The following is a 14,761-nucleotide window of genomic DNA, read 5'->3' on the forward strand; positions in this document are numbered from 1 at the left end:
CACACTCAAGTCTGATGACATATTCAGAAACTGAATTTGCAAGACAAAATTTGTGCAGTGGGTATCTACCCAAAGTTTGACAACAAGTGCACATTGCCAGAGGTTCAGTTCCTCTCCAGGTGCTCTGCTGACTAATGATTTGACTTCAGCCAGAGAAAGGTAAAAAATGAAATGCTTGGGGCATCTTTGGCTGAAAGTTCCTTTTTAAAAATGGCTTTTGAACAATACTTGGTATATGTTAACTGCAGGACTGAATGAGTCACACATCCTGACTCACATCACATCCCATCCAAACATGACTCGGCTCAGTTGGACTGCTTTGGTTTTGTTAATGAGCATTTTGCAGGGTCCAGGTGAGTACATGAATTCTGCTGAATCTTTACAGGACATTTGTTATCTTAGCTAAACGTTCAGCAAGTGCTAGTGTATCACAATTCATTTTTCTTTAAATGAATTATACTTTTGAAACAAGATGACCAAAAATTTTGAATATCACAAGTTCAACTATGGTAGCTATAATGTCAGTGTTAACTAAATCGATAAAAATATTTGTCAATTTTTATTTCAGGGTCATCCAATTCTGGACATGACCGTTCAAGAAATGGAAATTCCAATAAAAATAATTTCATGGATATCAGAAACTGTTTCAAGCAGAAAAAAAGTTTTGTTGTTGTCGATAGTTTCTATGGCAATATCAATGGAACAAACTACTGGGGACAGAGTAAGTCAAATACACGTTTCAGTTACAACTGCTTCTCATTTTTCACAAGTTGCGATGAAATGAGATTCTCTGTTTTTGCAATCACCGTCCAACAAAGAGGAAGTTAAACAAAAGCCAAAGATTTGACCTGTTGAAATTAATTGGACTGGGATTGAGATTTCTGGGAACTTTGATTGGAAATGCAACATATAACGAACATTTCGGTTTGACATTTTAATATGAGACCTGGTTCGACAAGACTTTATGGAGATTAATTCATTTAAAGGAGCCTTTTGATGTGTTATAATCAGGTAACTTGAACAGGTTACTTAAGCATGTTGGGACAAACTCCAAGTTTAGATAAACATGAAGTGCAACACATTTACATGGATGTTTTGTCCTGTGTGAGATGCCTCATCCCTGTAAATGCACTTTATTTAGACCTTGTTAAAATGTCAATCCAATAAAATTCTGAAAATGTTTTTTTTTCTAGATATTGATTTATAGTTGTTAAGGCATGTAAAAGATTTAAATGTATTAAAAACACACACTGTTCTTTGCCTTTACAGCAAAAGTGAATTGCATAGTATTTGTAGAGACAAACGGAATTGAATTGGGTGAGTCCAGCTTAGTTTCATATTGTTTTAGTTGCCAATATTTGACTTTCTAATCAGCATTTTAGCAAATAAAAATGTATCTGTATGTTGTTTTTTAATACCAGAAAATTATACCAGAAAAATTCAGGACACTTGGCCAAAAATTAAAAACAATAGCAACATTTTGAAACTTCACATTTCAAAATGGCATATAGATCAACGTGTGCATATGTACGTTCTGTATGGGACATTCTGCAACGACACACAATTGAACTTTACAGGTAAAACAACTCTTCAGTATTTTATATTTTTGAACTTCTTGTTTTTTCAGCATTGTTAGCAAATTAAAATAAAAAAGATTAAAAAATGATAAAATATGATAAATGATAAAATAAAAAAATATCTAATTAACCAAACATTTTTGTCATCCAGATCGAGGTGAAAACTGTAGCTTCAATACCACAGACACAGGTAAATTCATATCAATGAAAAGATAAAATGCAGAGCTAATAGGAAACATTTAAAAGTTGAAACCTTGAAAATAAGGATTAGAATGCAATGTTAATTTTTTTTCTCCTGCCTTTCTTTCTCTGATTGTGGTGGTAAAATCTGACAAAATAATGCTGAAGAGTTATGTCACATCAGATGTATCAATACAGACACGGTGTGTAAAAACTCTGCCTATGATAAAGAAGAATGCAGTACCATGGGTAAGTTTAGATAAGTGCAGGCAAGTATCACACTTTCATAATAGTCATTTTTCCTGATGAGTGCACAATGAATCGGACAAATCTTGCCTAACAGAGTCTTTGCATTACGCCATAATTTGATTAAATAAAATTCATATAAGTAAAATGCTGAGAGTAAAATAACACCTTTCTTTATATTTTGTTAAATGTTGAGTTCTTAAGTTTAAACCTAAATTCTCCACCTTCCAGCTCCAAATCTCCAGAATGAATACATAATCGACATAAACTCAACAACCACCAACTGTATAAACTGTAACAATCCAGTGAAAAAGCCTGAGGAGAAAAAAGTACTTAATACAACACTTTCTGAAAAAGGAGGAGAAATTATTCCTGCAAATGCCGCGTAAGACACACTCACTTACCAAATGATATACTGCATGTATTCGTCATTTATTTTCTATTGAGTTATTTAAGAAGATCTATATCTAGAAGATCTAAATCTGAGTTTTCCACTCGGTTTTTCTCATTTTCCACTCACTGTCTAGTTTTGCTTTCACTTGCTACTTAGATTTAGGCACTACTACCTACTGGGCTCAGGATCAGTAAACCTTACTATTGAACTGAAGAGTTGAAAGTGATCTCCATATCTCACTAATACAATTAAACTGTGCGTCACACATTGCTGCCAAAAAACAACTTACGTGTAAGACATTCTAGCAGCTTTGAAAAACTCCTACATTATTTTCCCCAGAAGGAAAATGCTGAAAAGTTTAATTTGGTTTTTGACATTTAACCCCCCCCCCCCCCCCCCCCCCCCCCCCCCACTGTAAAACATGTTTTTTTAAAAACTGGTTTTACGTACAGCATCTTACATTTATAGTATAATATAGAAATGTTCTCACATCTGTCTGCAGTAAACTAATGAATGACATGAGCAACTTGGCCGCCAACATAAATGGATCTTCAGCTGAAATATCTGTAGGAGAAGGAGTCAAAGGAGTTTTGGTGAAAGAAACACATAAAGACGAAGTAGAAGAAGTATTATTTGCTTATCAGTCTCCAAATGACAGCATAAATGTAGGTGGAATTAAATTTATTTTGACTTTTACACGTTCTATTGTTCTGTCCTAGCATTTCCTCCACTAAAATCCCAGCAGTAGCGGGTTCCCAAAATGTCATTGCTTCGATTTAAGATTTACCTAGAAATCATGACACCTACAAACTGGAAGGGGCCTTTGTCCATAATTGCATGTACAATCCTACGACTTCCTTTTTATTATAGATTTTTTTGTGCAATTGAAACAGTTACAGCAACTAAAAACAACAGTTAAGATTATTATGTAGTTATTATAGTATGTTCAAGTTACCGCTTACTTGGGCATCACATTGCAGATTTTTGTGGTATTTTGAGTAAGATCCAGGTAAATATGCACTGAGCCTGACTCTTTCTGTGTTCTTTCCTGCAGATTATAGACAACACAGAAACTTTGAAAACATTTTCAAGAGCCGTTATGCTGCCAAAAGAAGCTTTTGATAAAGCTATCGCTCAAAACGTCAGTATCCTATTTGCAGCTTTTTTCCGATTTATTAATATGGCTAAGGTAAGGGGCTACAGGCTAATTCAAATGTAAAATTTCATGTTCAGTGATGGATTGACCATAAGTTGATTTTTCAGGATGAGAAGAACAGTACTGTTTTAGGGAATGAAGTTTTAGCCATTGAAATGGGAGCTGCTATCGCCAACCTCACAGACAAAATAAACATTGTTTTTACGAATATGACATATGTAAGTGAAAAGTTTGGGTCTTTTGGGTCTTTTTCTCTATTTTGTTTTCCATTTTAAGAGCATAAATTCATTAATTTTCTGTTGATTTGTTTGCAGAGAGGGATACCGTCTTGTCATTCATGGAATGGTCAAGGTAGCTTCTCTGCTTCATTTGCACATTGACATAAGGCATTTACAGTTTTGTGTGTTACATATTATTTATGTATTGCTGAGAAAAGCTGAGCAAAAAGTTTCTTCTCTACATTATTTAAGAGAGAAGTGTTACAGTCTTAAGTGATCAGCTCAATGATGACGCCAGTGAATTCTGAGCCCACTCTCTGTAAAAGTCCAAAATATGTACAGAAAAACACTGTATTTGCTTGTATTGGTAGACACATATTTTCAGGACAATCAACACAATTTTGTAACTCTCGTATTTCAGTAGGAAGCATACACTCATCAGCCATGTCATTAGTTACGCTTTGTCTTGATAATACTGGCTTTGAGCAGTCTTATTTCTTCATGGCATAGATTCCACGAGTCGCTCGACACATTCTCCTGAGATTTTGGTTCGCACTGGCGTCACACAATTGCTACCGATTTTTTGGCTGTTCATCCATGATGTGAATCTCACATCTCATCTCACCACATCCCAAAGGTGCCCTATGGGACTGGGATTTGGTGACTATGGAGTCCATTTGAGTAAAGTGAATTTATTGTCAGAGCCGATCTTCTGCATATATACTCTGACCGGCCTACGTGACATCAACAACAATGCCACATTCAAAGTCACTTAAATGACCTTTCTTCCACATTCTCATGCTCGGTTTCAGGTCATCTCTCTATGCTTAAATGCACTAGATGCCTGCCATGGGACTAGATATTTGCATAAACAAGAATAAAAGGGCATGATTTTTTTTCTATCCCTAACCGAGTAGTTTTTATATCCTAAAGCTAATCAAGTTAGCATTTAATGCTAATTAACAATGTATTATTAATTAATCGTATGGAAAAATATGAAACAACTCCAACCTTTAGTTTTTAAATGTGGAAAATATTAATTGAATGACAATGAACAAAAATCAGTACCGGATGAGACCGAACTAATAAAAAACATGTTTAGGGACATCAAAATAAGGTTGGGAAAGAAGAAGAAGAACACTTTAAGTACAGAAACACAACTTAATAGACTGGAGGTTGTGTCTTCTTTTTTCCAAACTTCTCTGAGACTGGATTTGGTGTTAGATGGTTATAAAAACACAAAACTAACCACATTGCCATGACTTGTCATGACTAAATAAACTCAACATTTCTTTGGTTTTACTGGAATCAGTATCGGACCAGTTTAGCCTGCATTCACAATAATACATGCTGTGGTGAACTTTAAAAAAAAAAAAAGCTCATGCAAATGTTTTAACATGGAAAACACTGCGAGAGATAATGAAAACAGAAACCCAGTTTCTGGTGAGTGCCACATCATAGCATGAATAACTAACAAAGTAAAAATCAACAACAGGGTCATGGTTTCCACTGCAAAGGCCACGTATCTGATGGCCAATTTAAAGATTCAGCTGTATCATGGTATCAAGTAAAAATCAGAAAATGGACATAAACTGATCACATTACTTTTATGGTTTTGAAAGTGTGTTTCCTCACAGATGCATGCTAAAAGTTTTTGGTGTGAGTTTTATGGTGCTTTCAATGTGTGGAATTATTTATCAGGAAACAGAAGTTGAAGTTTTATTTTAAACCAGTCTTGAAACCATTTCTCATCAGCAGTACAAATGACACAAGCAGATAAATTCTGACACTTGAGCAAACTGAACTTATGGATGGTTAGGCCGTCATTGTGTTCCTTGTTTTATTTCTCTTAGGAAGTCAACCAAACTGGACGAGTGATGGCTGTGTGACAAATGTAACTAAACATGGCATTACGTGTCAGTGTTCACATTTGACATTCTTCGCTATCTTGATGGTATGTTTTTCTTCTTCTGTAATGATGTACAACCCCACTTCCAAAAAATGGGATGCTGTGTAAACCGTAAATAAAACCAGAATGACGTGATTTATAAATCATTAGTAAACCCACATTTTATTAACAATGTATCACAGAAAACATAAGAAATCTTTAAACTGTTTTGAAATACGAGCTCATTTTGAATTTGACTCTTTAGGCGATAATCAAATTGGTCACAATTTTATGTTGAGGAATATTATTCAGACATTTTCCACAGTTTGTGGACTTAATTTTTTGCCCATTTATCTAATTAGCTACTATTACTGGGGCTGTACTTTCTGTTCGAGGCACTGTTTTCATATGAGATGTGCTTTGCTGTGCTTTTTGCAGACTCCTCTTAATGAAACCATTTCAGATTCTGATTTTAAAAACCTCACAATCATCACCCAAGTTGGCTGTGGACTCTCCATGTTCTTCCTCGCCATAGTCCTCTTCATGCACTTCCTTTCAAGGTAGTAAGTTGGGCTTTTTTTTCCCAATATTGAAGCATTTTAACTATATAATAGTCAGAAAAGAAAAAGTGTGCATTAATACAGATGACAACAGAAGAACAGAATAAGCTTTACAGAGAAAATCTATTGAAAATTAGCTGATATAATAAGTACTGCGCTGTATAGGTCTCTAATACTTATCCCAGGAAGAAGATATAAAATCACTCTAAAAATCTCTGTAAAGAGAGAGACTCAGTAAAGAGAAACTGTAAAATTCATCATCAGAGGTCAAAATCCTTAATTGTGAATAGAAATATTGTTTAGGTTTTAAATAATTTGGACCTTAATATGTAATGTTTATTGCACAAAGGGGTATAAGAGCAAAGTCTTGCTGTTTAAGGGTAAGCAACTAAGTCTTTACCAGATTAATTCACAGCTCTCACTATAACTAGGTGATATATTCCTGAAAAAAACAAAACATGATTGGGATCTTTATGAATAAAATAGAGCAAAATTGTTATTGATGCAATAGCCTCAAACACTGTACAGAATTTTTTTTAAAATCTTGTTTAGAAAGACGTGCTTTTCTGGCAGCTGGTGTGATGAAGCTTCATGTAAATAAGGCTGCTTTCCAGGACAGTGGAACACTGTGATGAGGTGTTATAATGTTTACCACAGGGAAATGAGATTCATCAACAGGGGCCTGATGTTATGTAATGGAAATATCAGCAGTATGTATCCGTGTACATCTTATGCAAATATAATACTTTCCTTACCTGCCATGTTTCCTGGGGTATTTCTAAGTCCTCAGCACACAACCCTCTATGAATGAGCATTGTTTAAAGAAAAGCAGGTGCATGTTACCTGCATCTCTGTAGATGTATGACACACATCGGCTAGCCTACACGGGCACCACCTGCGTTTTTTGCCAGTTGCATAGCATCCCCTCCACCATGACTAATATGTGACATTTTGCGTCATTCTGATACAAGTTAATATTGGTTTCGTGTGGCCGAAGATTTTTTTTTCCCCAGTAAATTCCAGATATAACACTGTTTAGCTGACCATGGCGCAACACACATGCATACACAGAGTTCTCAGTTGCACTTTTAGGTGACGTTTATTTACACACTGTCCAGAGCTGACCGCTCAGTTCTGCTCTGGAGCTCTCTCCTGCTCAGCCCAGCTCTGCTCCGCAGTCCGTTCTCAGTCCATGCTGCTTCTCCCCAGGCCCCAGCAGCTACTGCAAGAGGTTAAACAGATGATAAAAATCAGCTGTGTTGGCCAATCTCCCCTGGCACTGTCCCCTGAACCCTGCTCGTGCAGCTAACCACATCCCACCACACCAGGTTCTTGGGGATCTTTCTGGAAAAGCTGACCAGGCCTTCTTGTTCTTGAATGTAACCAGTGGTTTGCATCTTGTTGTGCTGTGTAGATTCTTGTCTCCATTTCCATTCATGAAGATGTCTCTGGATTGTAGATCTTGACAGTGATCCACGCACCTTCTCAAGAGTGGTCTTTACTTGGTTAGATTTTGTGAAGTGTTCCTCTGCGGTCTTTTGATGTTCCTGAGCTGGGCAGAGTATTGCATCTATTTAAGAAAGCACCAGATTTTAGATTTGCAAACTCCTAACTTTTTTTGCTATCTCCCACATAGGTCTATTGTGTTTTTTCAGCTAAAAAATGGCACGTCTCTCTTATGCTAACATCTCTTTGGCCCTCCTATACAAAATGTTAACATTTAAAAGCTATAAAGTCCAAGGGTTTGAATCAACTTCAGGTATTATGTGTGCTTTACTTGTCATGAAATAACAAGGGAACGGGTTTTATTGGGCAGTGAAACTGATTGTCAGTCAATTTTCAATCTAAAATTTGAGCTTCTGAAAACTTGGGACTTTGTATTAAAATGGCTTAAAAAGGGAAGTTCAACTGTAACTTGAAATGATCGTCTATACTTTTTGTTTGAGGCTATATCACTTTTATCATAATTTCCCTTTAAAACAGTTATTTGTATGTAACATCTCTCCTACTTTTACTGTCTATAACCATGTTTATTTTACTGTATTTGCAATATGGAAATTTGACCTTTTGTGGTTGCTGATATTCAAAACCAAGTTTCTCTCAGAAGCAACTTGCCCTTCACATTTCTTTGACTGAATTTAACAGTTTGTAAAAGACTAAGCAGGCTTTAGTCTTTTACAAACTGTTAAATTCAGCGAATCTCCACATGTGAGAATATTGAATTTGTCAGTTTTTCCCAATTTATATTAATTAAAAATGAAATAATTACCAAAATCAACAAATACCTTGATTGCTAATTATTTAGACCCACAGGGCATTATTATTTCACGCTTTGTTTCCTCTCTGTTAATCATCTCCCCATACAGGCGGATCAAGGCCACTAATGCCACAAAGATCCTCATCAACCTTGTGTGTGCCTTGTTCCTGCTTAACCTCACTTTCCTGGTCAATAACTATGTGGCGAACCTGAACAACAGTGTGGGCTGTAAGATCATGGCGGCTCTAATGCACTATTTTATGCTGGCCACTTTCACCTGGTTTGCTGCGCAGGCCTTCCACCTGTGTCTGAGCCTGTATACAGGAGGGAAAATCGCAATCCATCGCTACATACTGAAAATCGCCATTACCAGCTGGAGTAAGTTTATGTTATAATTAAAAATTGAACATCTATAGACTTCTTGAAAGTTTCACTCTTTCCTTCTTGCTGTTTCACCTGATTTTTTTCCCCATTTATTTTTCCAGTACTGCCTTCAGTTATTGGGATTGTCCTGCTCTGCATTGGGAAATATGGTGAACAAGTCATCAGCTACCAAAACACTGGAAACGCTGCAGATAGAGTGATGATGTGAGCCTGCTACACTATCACGTACCATTACTATTCCATTACATTTCATATTAAATTTCAGAAAAGCTGACTTGTCTTTTCCTTCTAAGGTGTTGGATAACAGACAACAGTGTCCACTTAATCATCAACATAGGCTACTATGCTTTGGTCTTCCTCTTCACTTTTACCACCTTCATCATCATGATGTCCTGGCTCTGTTGTCTCAGGAATGTCAAAGGAGCCAAAGCAAAAGGGGAGCAAAGTAGCATAAACATCTTAAGCGTCATGGGCCTGTGTTTCATGCTGGGCATTACATGGGGCTTTGCTTTCTTTGCCTATGGTGTCTTCCAGGTCCCCGCGCTCTACCTTTTCACCATCCTCAATTCTTTCCAAGGTACTGACAACCAGCAAGCACCTTTCAATCATTCTAAGTCAACCGTGTTGCATAATAACACTCACAGGATAACACTTGATGTTTTTATTGATTAAATTCAGTTTTTAATATTAAAAACTGTGCATATTTATTTGAAAGAACAAAAATATTTCATATTCTTCATGCAAATTGCCTTTTCTCTATACACTACTGACCATGTCTCTCTGCTTGCCAGGTTTTTTCCTGTTCGTCTACTACTACAAAACCTCCCGCATGTTACCTCCAGCCTCTGATGAGAAGTCAAGCACCGTCAGTAACATCACTGATAAAACCAGTCTAAGCAGCTTTACAAACCCCTACTCGAACTGGCTGAGCTGAAGAAACAGACACACTGAGACTGAAGACCCGTACCGTTAAGTGTAAACTGCTGTAAAACACTCTAATAGTTAATAACACACAGAGTCCCAGTTAGGTTTGTTGATATTGTAAATACATGTTAGAAAATGGCTTTACTGTTAAAGGTCTTAATTTGTCTTGGAAGCAATGAACTTTGATAGTTTGAGAAAAATCAATAGAATATAATAAACTTTTGTCCTTCTTTTAGCCATTTTAAACTGTTAATAGTTTTATAGCTCTAGTCAAGTACTAAAGACTATAATAGCCATGACTACTAACTGGCCATATCTCCTGGCAAAGGATGTACCTCAGGTTGCACTTGGTAGCAGGTGAGTGCCTTGAACTGCTGCTTCTGATGTGTGAACGGGTGAATAAGAGACACACTGCCTCTATACAAGTGCCAGTCCCTCTTAAAAAACAAAACAAAAACACAAATTGGGTGACATTAAATTTTGTACACTGACATAAGAAGGAATGTGGAACGTGTGGAAATGGTTCTTTATTCAGTTTCACTCACACTGCCATAGAAATACATATCTGCAAATATATATACACGTTTACTCTTTAAAATGGACACAATTTAAATTAAGAAATCAATGAAAATGTTCAGAGTAGAAGAGCTTCCGCTTCTTTGAGAGCTCTTTCCAGTTCAGCTGCTTCAGAGGAAAAGTTCTCCCTTTCTTGAACCATTTGTTCTCGTGCCTCCTTGAGGCCTCTCATCGTTTCCTGGATTTCCTAAAGGTTGTAAAAATAATTAAAAATAATAAATAAAACGTAACTTTTAGTGACCTGTTACTTTCACTGAGCAGAGTTTTACTCACCTCTAGTCGAGCACGTTGCTGTGACGCAATATCACCAAAGGCCTTTATTTCATTCAGCAGGTCTGCAGAGATGCTCTGAAATACAAGGAGTAAATATTTTAACCTGGTGTTTCTGTAAATGATTATATAAATCCTGTGGGTGTCTACAATATATGTATATTGGGTGCATTTATAATATTTGTTCTTTATTTGCACATTTATTTTTGCATGAAACAAACTAATAAGTGCATGCTTCTGGTGTTCCTTTATATTCCAGCTTGCGGTTATTTGCGTGAATATGATTTAAAGTTTGCTTAAATGTTTAACGAATAAAACCCAAGTGTAAACATATCATAATGTAAAGTGAAATCAAATAAACATACCATAACCTCTTTCCTCTGACTTTCATTCTGCCGTGCAGTGTCTCCAACTCTTTCGCCCAATACTAAGAATGAAAGATGTATTTCTGTTAAGTCTCTTACAGAAACCACTGAAGAAACTGAAACTGATAAATATATTTTTGTATTTTTTCTACCTGGGTCTATTTTGGCAGTAATCAGAAGAGCATGGCAGTCTTTCAGGTTTTTCTGAACCTCTGCATTCTCTTTTTGAAGGTCACAGCACTGCAGCTCCAGCTTAGCTACTCTTTGCTGTAATAGGAAAATGAATTCAGAATTAAATAGAATATGGTAAAAAGATAACACAGAAGGGCTGTTCAGCTGTGGCTGATACCAAACATGGCATTTATTCCGCTTGGGTTTTTGGTGTCTTTTGTGTCAGATCCATCCATGAAGTAGCCCTTTTGCATTTTCTCCTATAAACTTGTACCAGATAATGTTAAAGAGGACAGATGCATAAAGAAAAGAATAGGAATTAAGAGAGTAAGTAGCAGCCAGGTGCTGCTAATAAATGCACTTAACCGAGCACCAGTTTTAGTGCTCAGTTAAGTGCCAAAAACAAAACCTAATCAAAACAAGGGCTACACCTTAGATTCTGTAGGCCTGAAATAATCATATTTTAAACGATAAAGCTCATGACAGCACAATTTTGAAGAAAAGAAAAAAAAGAAGCATAAACTGGTTCATACAACAGGACAACAATCCAAAGCATAGCAGTATCTACAGCATCTACAACAGAATGGCTAAAAAAGAAAAGATTGTTCAAAGCAGTCAAAAGTTCAACTTCAACCTGATTTGAATGGTATGGTGGAACCTTAAGAGAGCTGTGCATAAACCAAAAGCCCACAAACATCAGTGGGCAGTCATGTGTGGTAGCGATTACTTTCTATACCTGTGTGTCTGTGAGGTTTTTCGCCAGCTCCTCATTGGCAGCAATCAAACATTGATTTTGCTCTTTGAGCTCTGCTTGTTGTCCATATCTAGTGAAGACTCTATGAAAATGTGCATCAAAGTTGTTAGGAAAAAAAGCAAAAACCAACAGGCTTAAACAATACCCATGTTAATGATTATGAAAGACTCACGCCTTCTGAACTTTAGGAGCAACATTTTTCCTAAAAGACAAAAAAGTGAAACAAAATTAGAATTCAGCAGATCTAAAGTCTGGCATGTACTAAGAGAATATACACATTTAGGCTTACTAGCAAACGTTTGATAGTCTTTACACTACATGATGCTGAATAGGTAAGCCAGGAAATTATCAGGCACAGTTTTGTTACCACAGTTGACTCCTAACATCACTAGGGAAACATTGAGATGCATGCACTTGGTAACCTTTATTGTTCTCATACAACTGTGACCATTCTACCTGGTCATAATTTGTTACCTTGGTGCATTTTCTTTATGTGGTTTAAGGACACCATCTGGTCTCTGGGCAGCAGTGCTTGTTGTGGGTGCAGTTGCTGTGTCTTTGGATTCTTGTTTATGACTGTTTTTCTTTGTTTCTGTAGATGGGTGTATACCTGGAAGAATGACAGTTGTTAACAAAATTAAAGTAATCCATTGAAATAACTAGAAAAGTTCAAATTCACCTCACCTCTTGGAATTTTTGAAGACATGACTGTTCCTAAAAAGTATAATGTCAGCAATAATAAAAGGCACCTGCATGGGAAAAACAACACAAGACAGTAAGACCGTATTTGTATCCTGGGTGTTTTCATTTCTTTTTTTCACTAAGATGTTGTATAACAGTAAAATAAAATTAACTGCTGTAAGAGGTTGTTGTTGGGTTTGTTTCGCATTCAGGCTACTCTAAAATCTTGCGACTGAGGTATGTAACAATAAACTTTCAATGAATGTAGACCAGGAGTGGGGAACTCCAGGTCTCAAGGACCAGTGTCCTGCAGGTTTTTGATATCACCCTGGGTCAACACACCTGAATCAGTTTCAGTTTTATTTGTCATATGCAAGTTAGCACAGGATCAACATTGCAATGAAATGTGTTTTATGAGCAGCAGTCACTCAGCAGCATGATACAGTGGGAGAAAATATAATAAAATAAAATAAAATAGAAAAATAGTAAGGAGCAAAATATTAGAGAGACATGGTAAAAGAGAAAAAAATTTCCCACGTGTGGGACTAATAAAGGTTATCTTATCTTAATATATATGCATCTATAAATATATGTACACTAGTGATTAAATAAGAAAATCTTGAAAAGAAATATGACGGGAGGAATGAGCAGCAGAAAATTACAGTGTTGCACTTTTAAATATAAATATCAATAACAAAGTGGAGTGACCAGTGCAGATTAACAGAGTACTTGTGAAGCTGCAGGGTAGCTTCTGAGTGCTGTGTTGTGTGTGTTTAAGTGTTGTGGTTGAGGTGTCGTATGGCTTGGTGGTAAAAACTGTTTTTAAGTCTTGTAGTCCGAGCAGACAGGCTCCTGTAACGTCTGCCAGATGGTAACAAGGAGAACAGCTGATGTGCTGGGTGGCTGTGGTCCTTGATGATGCTGTGTGCTTTACGGAGGCATCGCTGGAGATAAATGTCCTGAATGGCAGGAAGCCTCATGCCAGTGATCTGCTCTGCTGCCTTCACCACCCTCTGTAGTGATTTACGGCTGCTGGTAGAGCAGCTTCCGTACCAAACTGAATCAAATGATTACTTCATTACCAGGCCTCTGGAAAACTTCAAGTCATATTGAGGAGGTAATTTAAGATAAGATAAGATAAGATAACCTTTATTAGTCCCACACGTGGGAAATTTGTTTTGTCACAGCAGGAAGTGGACAGTGCAAAAGTTATGACGCAAAAATTAGAATACAATAAGAATAAATACAGTATACAGCTGTACAGAATAGAATAAAATAATATACTATATACAGTAGAATAAAATAGAATAAAAATATACAATAAGATAAAAATAGAATACGAATGCTATATACAACTTAGCTATTTGAATCAGATGTATTGGATCAAGGACACATCCAAAACCTGCAGGACACCGGTCCTTGAGGCCTGGAGTTCCCCAATCCCTGATGGAGACAGCAAAGACTACATAAAACTCTAAACTATCTGGATATCAGTCATGTTAAACTACTTAAATCAGAAGTCTGACAAACTGACCAGATAATTCAAAAATCGATGCGTTTTATTTAAGTTTATTTATTTCTTCACCGCAGCCTCACTGAGATCCCTCTAGGGGAGCTTGACACATAAAACTCTGTTAAAACGACCGACCTCTATGGAAAAATAGATATCGGTCGTAGTTTCTTCAATACTCAACAAATCAAAAAAGCAGTACTTAAATAATAGTCGCTTACTGAATGTGATCTAGGTAATTAGCACAATATCAATGCTTACCTTTAAGGACACTAAGTATGCAAGCTGAATTCTCAACAGACAAATACCAGTTGACAATTTTTAAAAACGTCCCGCCCTCTGCGACCATTTCCGGTTTTAACGTTATTTCCTGTGTAAATAAAATAAATTTTCAGTAATTGTGTTCCTCAAAAGATTTTTTTTAATTAAACTGAGTTATCAGTTTTAACATTTTAATTGACAGGCTGTTGTTAACTACACTCCAGTTATCTAAATAAAAATTAAGCTACAGACGGACCTCAGTGCGCACGCGTGAAGGCGGCTAAATTCAAAACTCAAGACGTTAGCATCGAGACTTGTTCACATTAGCTTCAAAATTGTTACGTATCGTATGCAATGTGGTTGAAGATAAACGACTTGAAAATGGTTTC

General features: G+C 36.5%; 2 protein-coding genes across 2 annotated transcripts; one reads left to right on the plus strand and one right to left on the minus strand.

Moving 5' to 3' along the window:
- Positions 1-99: 99 nt before the first annotated feature.
- LOC146692228 (adhesion G protein-coupled receptor G5-like) lies at positions 100-10,467 on the plus strand. Its single transcript, XM_085432266.1, has 18 exons — positions 100-159; positions 249-353; positions 569-721; positions 1,270-1,317; positions 1,422-1,577; positions 1,729-1,767; positions 1,926-2,006; positions 2,235-2,388; positions 2,900-3,062; positions 3,452-3,586; positions 3,661-3,771; positions 3,868-3,904; positions 5,625-5,725; positions 6,098-6,219; positions 8,586-8,854; positions 8,962-9,064; positions 9,154-9,437; positions 9,652-10,467. Exons 2-18 carry the CDS (start codon positions 296-298, stop codon positions 9,792-9,794), a joined length of 2,157 nt encoding a protein of 718 aa, XP_085288392.1. The 5' UTR covers positions 100-159; positions 249-295; the 3' UTR covers positions 9,795-10,467.
- knstrn (kinetochore localized astrin (SPAG5) binding protein) lies at positions 10,292-14,693 on the minus strand. The gene is made up of 10 exons (XM_085432267.1): positions 14,629-14,693; positions 14,373-14,481; positions 12,605-12,669; positions 12,395-12,530; positions 12,093-12,122; positions 11,903-12,002; positions 11,148-11,262; positions 10,996-11,057; positions 10,634-10,708; positions 10,292-10,547 (listed from the first exon to the last, which is right to left on the minus strand). Exons 3-10 carry the CDS (start codon positions 12,624-12,626, stop codon positions 10,419-10,421), a joined length of 669 nt encoding a protein of 222 aa, XP_085288393.1. The 5' UTR covers positions 12,627-12,669; positions 14,373-14,481; positions 14,629-14,693; the 3' UTR covers positions 10,292-10,418.
- Positions 14,694-14,761: the final 68 nt, after the last annotated feature.

Source organism: Copadichromis virginalis, linkage group LG15 (assembly GCF_057382275.1).
Source record: "Copadichromis virginalis isolate Kocher_CV1m ecotype Utaka linkage group LG15, C_Virginalis_male_GT1.1, whole genome shotgun sequence".
NCBI lineage: Eukaryota > Metazoa > Chordata > Actinopteri > Cichliformes > Cichlidae > Copadichromis > Copadichromis virginalis.

Bases quoted from the DNA above. Each gene is read 5' to 3' on its own strand.
- LOC146692228 (XM_085432266.1), top strand. From the start codon at position 296: ATGACTCGGCTCAGTTGGACTGCTTTGGTTTTGTTAATGAGCATTTTG. The intron at 3,772-3,867 runs GTAAGTGAAAAG...ATTTGTTTGCAG, and splicing joins TTTTTACGAATATGACATAT to AGAGGGATACCGTCTTGTCA. The intron at 5,726-6,097 runs GTATGTTTTTCT...TGCTTTTTGCAG, and splicing joins CATTCTTCGCTATCTTGATG to ACTCCTCTTAATGAAACCAT.
- knstrn (XM_085432267.1), bottom strand. From the start codon at position 12,626: ATGTCTTCAAAAATTCCAAGAG. The intron at 11,058-11,147 runs GTAGAAAAAATA...TTTCATTCTTAG, and splicing joins TACTGCCAAAATAGACCCAG to TATTGGGCGAAAGAGTTGGA. The intron at 10,548-10,633 runs GTGAGTAAAACT...TACAACCTTTAG, and splicing joins AGCAACGTGCTCGACTAGAG to GAAATCCAGGAAACGATGAG.